The 15965-nt window shown below is 40.6% G+C and overlaps 1 protein-coding gene across 6 annotated transcripts in view; it reads left to right on the forward strand.

Moving 5' to 3' along the window:
- The first annotated feature begins 1306 nt into the window (after positions 1 to 1306).
- LRRC71 (leucine rich repeat containing 71) overlaps positions 1307 to 15965 on the forward strand; it is a 147870-nt gene continuing 133211 nt past the window's right edge. For 2 of the 6 annotated variants that reach the window (XM_069217868.1, XM_069217870.1), the window contains exons 1-2: positions 1318 to 1389; positions 4596 to 4690. In XM_069217868.1, coding sequence (XP_069073969.1) covers positions 4615 to 4690 — 76 coding nt within the window. In that variant the 5' untranslated portion in view covers positions 1318 to 1389; positions 4596 to 4614. Of the gene's footprint in view, positions 1434 to 4595; positions 4691 to 15965 lie in introns of all 6 variants that reach the window. The other 4 variants (XM_069217867.1, XM_069217865.1, XM_069217869.1 and 1 more) reach the window with 3 other exon arrangements.

Raw genomic sequence — 15965 nt, forward strand, 5'->3', positions numbered from 1 at the left:
TTTGCTAATCTTCCATAGACAAAAGGAGAAAACCCTAGCTAGTTAAAAGGGAGTTGAAGTGGGAAATGCCACTTTTGTCGTTCTCCTTTTTTGGCCCCTGCTATATGGATCTGTGTGGAATTCGCCAGGAAGAACCCCAAGTAGGTCTAATTTTTGGGTGAAGTTTCATGTCGACTCACAAACCAGCGGCAAACGAAAACGAAAAATCAATTTTCAGTGGAAACACTGCCCCCTATTGGGAGGGCGAAGGGCGGGGGTCAATTTTAATTTCAACTACATGACGCAAAAATAAGAGGTTAAAAAAAAAGAAAACATGCACCTCTAAACATGATGGCCATATGGTTACAATACAAAATTTACATTTTCCAAAAAATTTATAACTATTACATTCAGTTTTAATTAAATATAATGGGTGCTTTCTAGCAGACAAGTGCACTTAGAATAGTATAGAACCGCCTTTTTAATTTGTATGCATATCACGGGAAAAATAGGAGTCTGAAAGAAGGGTACTTTTAGCTTTATATTTCTTTAACCTGAAAACGTAGTTTAAAGATAGCTAAAATAAATAAAGAATGGAATAAAACACATTGGCAAAATAAAGTATTGGCGCGCCAGCCATGGCACGGAAGAACACATTTTTAGGATAAATATTCATATGGTTAAGAAAACGCCATCACTTAAAGTCCAAGGCAGCAACTGGATGATGTGAGCTGACCTTTTACTGATGCTCTAGGATGTACCGGTGGAGGCAAAATCGTGAAAGGCAGTTGAATAGACGAATGGATGAAGACGGCTGACCAAAGCCCCAGCTGAATGTTGTGGGTATGTCATGTATTTTTGTTTATAGATTATTTTCAAAATAAAACATTGAAGGTATTTCTACGCCAGACCTAAGAAGCTTCCCAATGCCAAATGGCTGGCACGAGAGCTGCAAGACGAAAGTCAGGCATCAGCGAAGTAGCCATCTTAAAAACAAAAATATTTACTACAGATAAACGTAATAACAACAAACAGACTTCTGTTCGAAAATATTTAAAACTGTGGTGCAGTTAAAAAAGGATTGACATCGAACATATGAAATAGTAAACAAACATATACATTCAAAAATATGAAGAAACTCACTATTTAAATCAAGTTTTTCAATATAAGCACAGGTCTGGGTCATAATAGCTCAAGCGTTCACAGATCTGCCCTTTCACGTACAGCCAAGATATTATTGCCGGCTACACTCCAATATGGCTGCGGCTTTCCCTTTGAATTTAGCCCACGGTCGTCGTAACGTGTCGGTGCAAACAGTGTGCACACGGTCCTTTGACCTGATTGTTGCGATGGCAACAGACGCCGCTGTAATGCTGCTGTAGGAGCGGCGGTGGTATAGGGAGAAGCTTGGTGAGGAGTCCCAGGGGCAGACGGAGGATGGAGAAGGAGAGCGGGTGGGGATAGATCCAGGTCCAGGGGTGGCATACATGTATAGCGGGAGGCGGGAGGAGAGCGGGATACGCTGTTCGTTTTAAGATATCCGTTGATTTTAAGTAGAATGCGACACTGCGATAATTTGATTAGTATTACAATTATTTGTGAGTACTGCTGGGTGTATTGGAAACTTTCCGTAAACTACCGTGATTGCACTGCAACTACTTCCATCACAAGGGCGACGTTGCTGGCATGAGTAAATAATGCTTGGTCAAGTTATGGCAGCAACGCCTCCAGGGATACACTCCTGCTGATTTGTGGCACTTCCGTTGTATGTGTTCCCTCCCTCCCTTGTCTTCCACCGAGCAAGGCGTTTGTCAGGGGTAAACAACATACACACACAAAAATGTTTACTAAGTCATGCTTGTATATCATGTGCCAACTACTTTGGTTTTGCACGTCTCCTCCATCTATATCATGTAAATAAACTAATGGGACTAATAGGCATCGTCTGGGCTGTACTTCGAGGTTCAATTTGAGTCCGCAGTGAATTAGTTTCCAAAGAGGGCTGATGTTTGTTTTTGCATTCTCAATTTATGTTTCTTTCTGCACATGTGTGAAACCATAGACATATGTGGTTCAGAGGTCACCCCGGATTGAGCGGATGTCATTGTAGATGTTGTTTGTAAAATATTGTTTTTGGAGTGGCCTAATGTATGAAAAATTTGGGAGTTGTGTATGAGGGTTGGAGGTGTGTTCCAATAAATAAACTGTAGCTGTGGGAAAGCGTGGCATGTAGGAGGGAAATGTGTGAGAAGCACTTGTTTATACATAACTTGGTTACTTTATCAAGTTTACATTATCTGACAATTGGGTGTGTTTATACAAGAACAGTGGTAGGTTCACCGGAGCTATGCAGCATTACACCCCTAAGACCACTACAGTCTGTGGTGACCCCCTATAAGAAGTGTTTATGCAACAACATAAATGCCATAACGGTAGGCCTGTAGTGTCCCCAGAAGTGGACATGGCACAACCCAAAGATAACCACAGACAACACTCTAGTAGGCCTGAGCGATTCACCTAGGAGAGGAGAAGGTGCAATAAACTGATCAAACCAAGACACCTGAGAAGTTGGTCTAAGTCTAAGGCATCCACCAAGAAGTAGAGATGTCTAACTGTGGATATCCATGGACACTGTAGCAATAGGTCTGAGAGCTTCACCTATGGCTGGAGATGGGGCAACCCATTGATAAAATTAGAGATAACCAAGTAGTGTGTCTAAGGGTCCACAAAAAGATAACCATCGACTTCAAATTAGTGGGTCTTTTCGCCTCCACCATCACAAGCACAACACAATATCAGAGCCAAATAGTTGACAAACTACTGCCAAATCAGCAGCACTGCCATTTACCATACTAACATACACACTAGAAACACTCACTAAAAGTAGCATTAGCCTAACACATTCACGCAAAATGTTGCATCATAAGACACCACTATGAATTTTGATTCCTATATAAACAGCAATATATTATAATTTAATCATGGACAAATGATCCCCTACCCACTGCACTGAAAAGGAACATGTCAAAGTCCTTCTAAAAGCCCAGTCTTACACATAGAACAACACATATAACTCTCTAGATTGAACTTATTTTTCAATTTCACAGTACATCACACAAACTGTTTTAAAGCTTCACACTAAACAAACTGTTTGCTAACCACATGGAAACAAGCACCAAAACAACAGACTCTATAATGTGTTGGTTCCTCCAGTCTGATTGATGAAAGTTCAAGATACACACAGAATTTCACTCAGACACAGAATCCACTAGGCGCTCAGTCACAGAAACACTATGAGTGACCTCTTGTACAATTTCAAGAAGAGTTATAAGAGGGATGGCCATGTTAAGTAGCACCTTCACGTAGACCTTCTGAATAGACAAATAACCCTGTTACGACTGGCATCATCCAGTTGTGGAGAGAAGATACAAACCTCAGAGCAGATCTAGAGATGAACATGTAGCTAATCAACTAAAATAATTACTGTTTCATTGTGCTGAATGCATTTCTTTTTTAATCAGATTCCGCTTGATTCAGATGAGGCTTCCTCAGTCAGGATAACACCATCTGTTATTTTCAAATTAAAGAGTTTTACAATTTGCTTCTGGTACCTCAGACCAGCAACTGTTAGATGTTTGGTTAGGTAAGACATGATTCACAAAGATCACTATTATTCCTTCCTGTTGTCACTGAAAGTAGGATTCCAATGGCAGGCTGTCCACTGTGCCCCTTCATTGAGGGCAATATCTGTTCAATTCGCGAATCCAAATGAACAGAGTAAATGAGTAAATCACCTGTATGAGAAAGGGAACATAATTGATGCTAGGACCAATGAAGGAAGATGGTGCCGTAGGGGAGAAACTCAGTTGAAAACCATGGATGTACCATTTGCCCACTGAGCAGTTTCCAAATGAAAACGCAATTTTCGATGTGTTCCTTGTTCTAAAAGTGTATTCAAAGGGGGGTCACAAAACGACCCGACTAATATTAATAAGGCAGGTAGCAACTGCGAACCCTTGTGACCAGCAGTGAAAGGAGGAATGAAGGACTGTACGGGCCAGTAGACCCCAACCATACATTTTTGCTTTCCAAAATGGAAGCTTTTATTTTTGTTTAAATATGCCCATAAAAGGAGCATGTGCTGCTTTAAAAAAAAAAAAAATCTGCGTAGTTTGATAAGGCATCAGAAGGAGCACATGCTTCCCAAAGTGAAAGCTATCCCACCACACCATGGGGGGTTGGTAACTGATCCGATTTTGCCATTGTAATTGCGGTCACAAACTATTGATACATCCCTTTCGGCATTACAAATATGAGGGTAAGCCTTTTTCATATCACCTCCTACCTGCTATTTTGAAAGGGTCCCAAATCTTTGTGGAAAGATTTCCGACTTGTGAAAAGTTATTTTCCATTCATAAATCCAGTGATCCTACGAATCGAAGTGGTTTTAAACGTCTCGCCCTTACATCTGTGTGTGTCTGAAAGGACAAATAAATACTATTACCGACCCATGATGTTTGTTGCTCTGCTCAAACCAAGAAGGCTGATATGAAGCTGCGGTCTCTGCCTATGTCAACAGCCTGCTCACGTTCTCTTCCACTTTACCTTTTTGACAGCATCATTAGAAAAGCGAAGATGGGCAAAAAGTCAGAGAGGTCTGCAAAGGACAAACTATCCATAGTCAACAACGAAGAAGAAGCAAAGAGCGCAGGTAATGCAAATGTATCATGCATATTGGGCCATGATCTTGAAAAATGTTCTGGGCAAATGCTGCTAAGCTGAAACAGTAATTTCAGTACCCATATGGTCTGGTTCATGCTTTTTTAAATTAAAGGTATGCAGTATGTAGTTTTAATATATTATTATGATATCACAACGCACCATTTTACACACCATCTTTAATTGAGATTTCCTGATAATCTTTCAGATCAATACCTGCCTACCCTGTCACACCAGTTGCAAAAACAACTGGATTAAATCAACTCCAAATCCTTAAAAAACGCTTGGTTGGGTTACAGTAATTCAATTGTTTCATAAATTAGTAAATGTCCAAAACGTCTTGAATTCATAATTGTGCACTAGGATGTGAAAGATATTTCCAATGATTGACATTTACTAGCTGTGCAAATAAATGGCACACTTAAAAGTGATGCTTGGGGTATTTCCTAAGGTAATTAGTTGGGCTTCCCAGTGCAGAACGATTTCACAGGCCAACTTCATATACAAAGCATATTTTATCAAAAATATATAGCTAGTTTCTGGGAGAGTTGACAAACATGTGAACTCTATCCAAGGCTTTCTCTTGACAATGTGGGCAACTAACAGTCATTCTCTGTTGCATTTGTATATTCTTGCAGGTGTCACATAAAAATAAAACACATTTTTATAACATAATTTTAATTTGACCAAGGTAGCAACAGTAAGCAATGATCTATGCAAGACTATGAATTGTTCGACAGAGATACTCAAGTCTGTCCAGTTAGAGCACTTATCTGCACAGAGTCCTAAAATGTCATCTAGCAGGGTGACTAGTTCTGCGTAAAACATTGTGATAGAAACCAGGTTAGCGCTCATTACCCAGCAGAGTTATCTGGTAGAATCTCAGGGACCGATACTAGGCTATTTGTTTGGTAGGTTCTAAGATGCAAATATTAAAAAAATTCTGAAGGAGGTACATCAAATTCATTCTATTTCTGTGAAGCTTTTAATTGTGCTTCTGTTATAAAGTTAGTCGATAAATTGAATGCTGGGCGCAGCCCATTTGAATCCTGTGGGGGTTCTAAGGCTTCTTTAAGCAATTGATTATTCAAAATGGGTTGATAGCCATAAAGTATTGCATCTTGTAGTATTTGCTGATCTGTGTCGCTGTGGGTTGGCAACTCAAAATAAGTAGCAAAGAGGAGGACTAGAGAAGTGAACAATAATATATGAAAATATGGCAGATAGATCTTTAATTAGTTTGGTTAGTTATTTTGCCTACACCGCCCAGGAGTAGAAAACAAAATTGGGGGGAGGCCATCCTCCTCTCTTCAGTGAAAGTTGTAAAAATCGGTAGGCTCTCCTGGGTCTTTTGTTCCCCAGGATAATGACAGATAGTGCTTCCAGGTGAATTAAAAAAGCCATACACTGGCATTGAGCAAAATAGATAAAGGTGTAAAGGTAATAAAATCATTTAGATGAGGGTAGTACAAGTGGGAGGCACTCCCATTTGCTCAGTAATTTTTATAGCTTGCTTAAACAATGATGTATAGTGTGTGGGTTTAATGTCTTCAGATACAGTTATAAGCCAGACCCCTAGGTGGTTAATGTTTCTGTCAAGGCTGTGCTACTTATCAAACCAGATCAGGCATCTTCAGCGTTCTATGTTATACTGGCTAGAAGTAGGCGATTGTGAACTGAAATAAGGTGGGTTTCATTTATTCTTATTAAAAAAAAAACATTATGCGAAAATTGTTAATTATTTCATTGTTTGTTGTTGCTTCTACCAAAAGGAAAATAGTATGGTTCCACAATCAAAACAAGGACTGACAAAGCCTGTATGTTTAGCTTTTGTATAGACAGAGAGAGAAACCAACATTATCGTATTTTCATAAAGCCCAGCAGCAATGTTTGCACTTACATACACATAGACAATGACAATCGCCTACAGTCCTTCACAGCGGGGGACGGAGTGATGTGCAGCACCGGAGCCCAGGATTATGTGCTCCAGGAGATTATAGAATTATGTCTGGTCGGGGAGCAGGGGGTGATATGCACTAGGGGTACACAGGGCAATATTCACCAAGAGAGGACTTGGCGATGTGTGTCTGGAGAGTTCTGGGTGGTGTGCCTCAGGCGACCACTGAGTTTTTTGCTCCTCACGAGCAGTTGCTGATGCACCTCACAAGAGCACCGGGTGATGTGCCACAAAGGACCCTAGGGTGATGTGCCACAAAGGACCCTAGGGTGATGTGCCACAAAGGACACTAGGGTGATGTGCCACAAAGGACCCTAGGGTGATGTGCCACAAAGGACCCTAGGGTGATGTGCCTAATGGGAGCACTGAGTGCTGTGCCTGACGTGAACATGAAGATTCCAATTACAAGTTGCACTGTACTGTAGTCCCAAAAGTGATTGAGGACCGAAATTGTTCATTTTGGCCGGAACTGCGCCGTTCTATTATACCTTCCCATCCCCAGAATGGAGGCCAACATGTTGTGTCCAGAATTACTGAGACATTACGCACATGTGCAGCCCCCTTCAACTGTGTTTTGACCTCTTTTTGTAGTGTTGGGGTCTCAGTAGGACAACAAAATATAAAGGACACCTAAAGTGGATAATTATGCCAACCACTATTATTGCTCAGTATTCATAATATGCTGCGAGCTTGGACAAATGGGGGGAACATACATACCTCTGGTTGTGCTACCGGCAACTTGCTTACGTTCGTGGTCGAGAGAATACATCTTAAAAATGTGAGGTATAAATAGTGATGGAATGTACAGATGACAGCGCTTGTGAATTTGTAAAAATGCAAAATTATGTGAGTAGTCTCACCTAATATATGAACTGAATATTGACGCCAAGGGGGATAAAGTTAAATGTCCTTACTTCTGGGGCTATGTAAGCAACCCAATTAGATATGTTCAGCCATGTTTCGGGAAGAGTGTGCATGTATATTATGATACCAGATTCGAAATTGATTGGACGTACCCAGAGGGCGTCTCGTATGATGACTTGTGCCATGAAAGAGTATCTTGCTTTCCCTCAGTTGGTTGGGTCAGCACTTTGCAAGCTAAGAGCGCACGGTAGGGAAGGGCCACAAGGGTGTGGCTCTCACGGAAAAAGGGACAATAGCACAGGCCCACAAGATTATCCGCTTGTGCTCGAGGCGGCACTGCCGAAAACGAGGGCGTCATAGCACAGGCCACGTGCGGGGCTCACATCGAAGGAGCGCACAGAAGCGCACTGCCGCAGTCTCCCCTTGTGTGGAGGAGCGTAGGAGCACTCTGCACGGCGACCCTCACTGCCTGTTCCGGGGGAATAGATGTACAACTGCAATAATGATCATTAATAGTGGTTTACCTCATTTTACACTTAGGTGGCCGTTACATTTTGCTGTTCGGGTGAGACCTAAACAGTACAAGAGAGGGCAAATGACGTTGACAAACAACAGCACATAAGCTCTGCGCCTAAAATGTAGCATAGACTTTAGTTATATGCTCTGTGTGAACACATCATTTCTTCATCATGTTCACCTATCTTTTTCTGTGCTTGTTTCCCTCACTGGGGGCACTATGTACTCTTTCCTCTCGGAAATGCAGATACCAGATTTTATTTATTTATTAACCTCTGCGAATTCAAATGTTTCATGATCTTATTTGCATGGCTGGCCTCTACTCATACATTTATTGTACACTGTAAGATTATTGTATCATTCTAAGTGAGTTCCAGATAAGCCATTGTTTTCTTAGATATCCATAGACCCAGGTTCTTACTGGCATATGGTTTGCTCTTGTATGTTTTAACTTCACAGGGATTTGTGGCCTGCTAAAATCAGCAGAACACCATGTTTGTAATTGCTTTTAAATAAAGAAGTTATGTTTTTTAAATGCAGCACATTTCCTTACTGTAAATCCGGATGTATTTATAAAAAAAGGTTTTGCAAACTTCTTTTATAGCTAGGCAGTTGGCTCTGAGACCACTGCCAACTCTTAAAAATGTTTTTGTCAACATTCACAAAAGGGAAGGAGTCCTTTGGGGACACCTTCTGATTTGCGAATCAGTTACCACTACCTTTCAGTAGTCGGTAAAATATTGTTTTGCAACTGCATTTCAGTTGCTGTAAACACACCTCTTCCAAAGAGCCATCCAGTATGTAGTCTTAAATCCAAATTGCAATTTGGTACCTGTTGCAGAATCACAATTTGGGTTTGGTACATGCCAAAAAGCCATTTTGAGGTCTCAAACGGTCAGATTTTGCGAATCGGACTTTTGCGGTGGCAAAATGCCAAAATGCCTTCATACATCTGGCCCTATGTCTTCAGGTTCCAGTAATTGCAAGCCAGTAGTACCTTTCCTTTGTCTTAATAAGTATCACATGCTTTTCACGTGCATTACATCTAAAAAGTGTTTCTATACTGTTTTAGTTCACTTACTTGTGAGGAAGCATTACAGCGGTTTTATTAAAATTGTACGTAGTGGTTATTTTTTTTAGTTCATTTTTTATTGCAAGCATACAACCTCCTTGTGTAGGCAGTGCCACATTGTCTGTTTTTGTTATTTCATTTTGTGGCATTTGTTTAGAATACAAATGTTATAAATGTACTCCTCACATCAGCTTGCCAGACCTACTAGTTCTTGTTTCCATTATCATCCTCAGCACCCTTCCAGTGCCGCCTATACTGTACAGATGTTTTCTGTAAGGAGGCTGCAACTTACATTTAAAGATGTACACACATTGTTTAAATTATTTCTGTCCTCTGGGCTATGTATTTTTTTCTTGCGAAAAAATATGTCTCATTCAAAAAAATATTTGCAATGGGTTTGAAGGTAGCTCAGTTGCTTTGTCGCCTGGACAATCCACTCTTAGCAGAAAAGCTAGTAATATAAGAGCACTGATGTGCATGCAGATGACACACAAAAGAACATGCCTTCTCTCAAATGGACATAGCATACTTTCTATCAGCTGTGAACCAGTGGAAACAGCCTATGTCACAGAAAAAATGTTGTATGAAAGCAATAATCCATTCACCTAGTCTGATGCTTGCAGCTCAATTGCTAAGCTAGCAGTTCCACTTCTTGCAACACAAGCCATGTTGACATTACTTTTACTAGGATTAAAATACTGTGTTCTTAATCAGCGTTCATATAAGCAAACATTACAAATGTGTGTCTATTGTCAAGCTTTATGAAGAAGGCAGAGACAAAGGAGCAGAAGTATGAGCAGCGAATGAGGTCACAGTTTGATTTCCAAATGTTTATAAGAACACTAGACCCAGAAATTTGGCATACCTGCACACAATAGATTCTTTAGCACAAATATAATCTGGCCATTTAGTAGAAAACTTGAAGCCTGAGGTACTTTATTAAGTGATCAAAGTTGGCATTTTATTGCCATTAAACTAGGGTCAACCCAAAAACCCTGAATAAGAAAACCAAGCCACCAGTAGCAATTTATTGAAATATCACAAGAGGAGACCTTCACTTCCTTCCTTTCTTGGAGACATATTGTTGGCAAAAGCAGTTGGATTGATTCAAGCATGTATAGGCGTACAGGCACGCTAGGACTCTTTTTTTTTTTAGTTGCCTAGGTCCTAACCTTCCACAGCAATGTATCTCTGGTAGCCACAACCTCCATACAGCACATCAGCAACATGAATAAAAGGCTACGCATAACAAGTACAGATTGCTCCAAGAGAGAAATGATGATGCCAACTTCACCCCTACCATCCAACAGCTATTTAGTAAACTAGAAGGCAAGCAAATAGATGATCTCCAGTTATTCAAAATATTGTTTCCTTAGAGCCTCACACCAGCTTCTTTGCTGTTATCAGATGAATTTAAAAGCATGTAAATGTAAGAAAGATCTGAAGCCAGAGAATAAAAATCTACTTACCTTTTAACAACACGTATTCTTTAACATTAGTATCTATCATAGATTTGCATGCACCTTGCCCTTCTCCTTCATATGGCTTCAGATCTGCCATACAGCTGCACTTTGAAAACCTGTAGATTGGCTGATCATTAGCCTCCTTTTAAATACACACAATGATATGGATATTTTACATCGGCTAATGCACTGAATCTACTTCTTTAATACTGTTGTGTTAAACACTCCAAAAATTTCTAGCCAAATGGTAGGGAGTAATACAAAAGCACGCCACATTGAAATATACCAGCGCTGGAGAACTGTAGTTATTCTAAGCAACCTTTCCTTCCCCACTTGCATAACCTACTGCTCTGGATCTATCTATATCTCTTCATCTGTCCTTTCATGATGTTTACTTTCTATCCTGTTTCCTGTTCTTGTAAATTTCTTTATGTCAAAGTCCAAGGTCTTCTTATTATATTATACATTATTTTATGAATTAATATTATATTATTTCCTAACTCTCCAGACTCGTGCCGCACTTCAGTGAGGCCCAAATAGACTGCAACCTATCTGGAGTTGCTCGGGTTCCTCTCTCGGGGGTTAAGTCAGGCCTGGCAGTTCGGGCTGAACAGTTTCCAGTGGAGCAGGACCAAAACTGAATTGGAAATGGGTGATCACTGTCTCCAGTAGCATAGAGGGCAAACATTCCTGCTGAGGTGTTTTAAGTAAAAACTACAATTGTTAACAAGCAATGGCAACGCCAATTATTCTCACCTTCCCACTGTTGAGGAGACGGTGCAATTGGCTTTGTTTGAAATATTTGTTTCTTTATATTTTCAAGATGGCCACGGGCGTTGCGTTGCCACGTCGTATGACAAAACTCTCTGGGGAGTTTTAAAGTATATGAAAAATATTTTCTTTTTGTCTGTTTTCACACTTTCTCCTGCTATCCGCTTCCCTTTGAGGCATCCGGGTATTGTGTATTAGGAACAAGTATCATACACTGTCCAGTGCTTTCTGGTTTTCTGGAAGGTGGGGGTAAAAGATTGGTTTCCTTTGGGTGCAAACTGCGAGTGGAGGGGAACCAAAGCCCCAATCAGATGACTGACAACCGCAGTCCATGTAAACTCTCCTACTAGGGTGTTGTTGCACAAGCCATGAAACAAAAGGTGGAGTGAACAAGGGTGACTGTCTTGTTAGTGCCTGTAAGAGCCTAGGGCCAGAAACTCTATCCAAAAGCACATCCTCAGCATGTAAGCTTGGATAGAGTCTCCGGGGTATCCTCATCTAAACAGGGTAGGATAGTTGCTCCTAGCTACAACTCCTCTGAACATGGTGGGACTGTTGCTCCTGGGTATTACCCCTCTAAACAAATGCTCCTAGATTTAGCCTCTCTTACAACAAGGTGGGATAGCTGCTCTTAGGTATAGCCCCTCAGAACAAGATGGTATACTTACCGCCGGATGTACCCCTTCAAATATGTGGGTAGTTACTACTAGTTAGTACTCTCTGAATGTGGTGGTAGAGTTGCTCCTATGTATAGCCCTTCTAAATAATGTAGCATAGTTACCACTAGGTATGGGCCCTCTGAAAAAGGCAAGATAGTTGCTCCTGGGTAAAGCCCCCCACTTCATATCAAGGTGGGACAACTGCTCCTGAGTAAAACACCCTCCCAAAAGATTGAGATATTTGCACCTTGGGTGTAACCCAGTGTCTTTTCCGCAGAGCCACTAAAGCCATACAGCCACTAAACTCCCTCATAAGCAAAATACAGCAGTTCGCTCCAGATGCCTTTCAATCCCCAATTGACTAACTTTAAAATGTAATGCACCTCCACACACCCATGCTCATCTTCTCACCACCTATTCGATCTAACCTCTCCAATCTCATGATCACACCATGACAACACTATCACACATCCCTCCTTTCCATTCCCCTATGTGAGAACTGTATCCTACTCCTGCCGCCTACAATCCTATCCCCCCACTTCTCCCATCAATACCTTTCCCACAGCAGCAATCTAATCTCTAAAGTATCACTCTCCCTCTCAACCTTCTTAACCACCTACACCTACTTCAACAGGCAGCTTCCTTTCATAACACTTCCAATTTTAACCCCGTTTGATACACACATCCCCAATAACAAAGCTGAACTCTAATCTAGTCTCATCTCTTTGTAATCTCTCCCCTTTCTAAAAGATTCTGCCTCTGACTGTCCCACATACTCTCCGCAGATTACCAGTCACTTATAGTCTCCTTCGTTCCTCATCCAGCACCATTATCATTCATCACTCCGTGACAGATCACAAACCCACCCAGCCACACCTCTCATCAATTGTCAAGTTTAGAGAGCTACACTAGACCCTTATGCTCCTGCATCATGACTTACATCTCATCTACTTTGATAGAAAAGCAAGCATCCCCAAGTCGTCAAATTTAACATCACCCCTACTACGATGCTAGATCAATCAAACCCAACCTCTCTCCATCATCAATTCCACAAACACACACTGAGTCAGACTCACCCACCCACAAAGACCTCAGAAAAACTCTAATAAGCATGTTTGAGCATGAGAATGATTACCAAGAAAGCCACAATGTTAATAACATCAGTACATCCACTCTATCTACGCCCTTAGATTCTCAGATACATGTGGAAGGACTCACGTCCAGCTGGACTGACAACTCAATAGAGAGCTCAACCAGCGGCAACCCAGACATAAACCCTTCCTTCCGCAAGTAAAGCAGCTCCGTCTAAATTGTTTGCTGATGATTTCACGTTCAGTTACCAAAACCAAATAGAATATTTTTGATTGGCTGACGGTCAAGGAACTGGACATATTTTTCATCATATAAACTGGCTGAGAGATGCTATGGCACCAATAGTGCCCCATCCTTATATCGAGTCATTACCACCTCTGATAATGAAAGAAAGGCGGTGGGCTTGCCACCCTCTATTATACCAGTCACCAAGATGAAAGATGTGACAATACAAGGCAAAAACTTTCTTAACAGATGTATTCCCTGCCCCAGTTGTGCTTGCAATTTCTTCTTGCTGTACACACTCCTGCTCAACAACAGTCTTTACAGATGCATTTGTGGCTCCAGTATCAGATTTGTCAATCAGATATTATACTTGACGGCCTAAACATTTGGTTCAACAAACCAAATATGCCTCAACCAAAAGCCATTATATCAGGTCTGAACATGCACAACTTAAAACCAATCATCATCAGGCCAGCACACGTAGCAATTCATACTAAATATGTCTCCAATATCCAATCTGGAACAAATCTCTACAAACAAGACTTGCCTTTCACATGAAATGACCATCACCTTATTGCCTACTTGTTCAAGATTGCATAAAATAGTACAAGAGAGGTCCAGTGTGCTGCAGCAACATATTGACTTTGGAACAAACTAAACATAGAAGCGTTGTAATCTAGCTAACCACAGACACCCAAACGAAAACAATAAATTCATAAGAGAAGGTTTAAAGATGGATTACCTCACCATGTGACATACTAATCCCCCGTAAAATTACAAAGCAAGGCAAAAAGAAAAAAGAAAGCTCCTTGGATGAATGAAGAGTTTAAAAAGATAAAAGAACAAAACTCAACACTTCATTGGAGTAAGTACAGATCTAGAAACCCTCACAACAAAACAGACCTATGCAGTCATAAAAGATTGTACAAATCATACTTAACAAAAAGATCACAAAATACACTACTAAAGTGGGATCTACAATGTCAGTTGCCTAACCAAGCAACTCCATAAAATTCTATTGCAGTTTCACAATTCAGAAAGCTGACTAGACTATGCTCCACTCTCTCAAATTTTTCCTAATAAGTTAGTGACGCATTCAACTCATATCTAGCAACTCGGGAAAACAGTTTCCCTTATTATCACACCAAAGCTCTCCAGGAAGTTTCAAAAAGATTCTTCTTTAAGCATCTGCAGCTGTGGTAGTCTGAAACATAATCAATAACTCCTTAACTACATGACTTGTCTCAGACCATTTCTTAATAAAAACAACTTGGACCCAAAAGGCCATAACAACTACAGAGCAATCTTCCATGGATTTTCCTTGTCAAACCTACAGAAAGAGCAGCATTTTGCCAGTTTTTGCATGCCACACTAGAGAACCATCTACTCTTACCAAATAGGATTTTGCGGAGTAAAGGGAACCGAATCGTAGTTTGAGTGGACCTAAAAACAGTCAGTCACAATACAGTGTGTTTTTGCATTTATCACTTCCTAATTATTCAGTAGCTTTAGAAACAATACACCATGAGTCCTCACATCTTAGACTTAAGGAAGTCGGAATAAACAGCATTGCTCTTGCTTGGCTTGGATTTCTTCTTACCTATACAATAGGTCTTACCAGATTCATATATCACCCTTTGCATTGTATCCTTATAGCATAAAATCAGGAGTTTCACAAAGACCATCATCTCGGCTCTACTTGTGTTCATTTACATTAAACACCAACAGTTTTGAGCTTGCTTGCTACAACTATTCGGATGACACACAGAAAATTAATTCTCAATTGTAAAACCCTAAGGACAAAGGGAAATCAAAACTCAATACCTGTATCACAGCAATATATCAATGGATAACACTTCAAATTAAATGCTTAAAAACCAAAATACTGACCATTGGTGAATGGAAAAGTCATGGGCCTCCATTGTCCTGGCTAAATGAACTGGGACTAATGCCAAAACAGCTAAAGCAGTAGGAAAGCTTGCAAAGCTCATGGACTCTGTACTCTTCATAAACACTCAAGTGGACAAACTTTCTAAATTAACTTCCTACTCAATGAAAACACTTAGGGGGTTATTACAACTTTGGAGGAGGTGTTAATCGGTCCCAAAAGTGACGGTAAAGTGATGGATATACCACCAGCCGTATTACGAGTTCCATAGGATATAATGGACTCGTAATACGGGTGGTGGTATATCCGTCACTTTTGGGACGGATTAACACCTCCTCCAAAGTTGTAATAACCCCCTTAGTCACACTTTTTTGCATCTTGGATTTCCTCGAATGATACAAGTAACAATATCCTCGCAAAACTGGATTATGCAAATGGACTATAACTGGGCATTCCACTCTCAAACACGAGAGGGGTGCAGAAAATGCATAATTCAGCTGTACGAAGTCTTTACACGTAAAGGTAAAAACTTCACATCTCTCCAGTCTTAAAAGTTATCCCCTGGCTTCCAATGGCAAGTATAATATTTTTTCAAGCTATTTTGCATCTCTCAAAGGGCGGTAAACGATAAAGGACGTAAGTTACTGCAGTCAAGATTCACTAAATACTTTGAACCAACAAACTCACATTCCAGGCTAAAATTGTACCTCATGATTCCAGCACACAGGAAGAAAACCATTGGTGGCACTTTTTTCTCTGT

This window comes from Pleurodeles waltl, chromosome 12 (assembly GCF_031143425.1).
Source record: "Pleurodeles waltl isolate 20211129_DDA chromosome 12, aPleWal1.hap1.20221129, whole genome shotgun sequence".
Classification (NCBI taxonomy): domain Eukaryota; kingdom Metazoa; phylum Chordata; class Amphibia; order Caudata; family Salamandridae; genus Pleurodeles; species Pleurodeles waltl.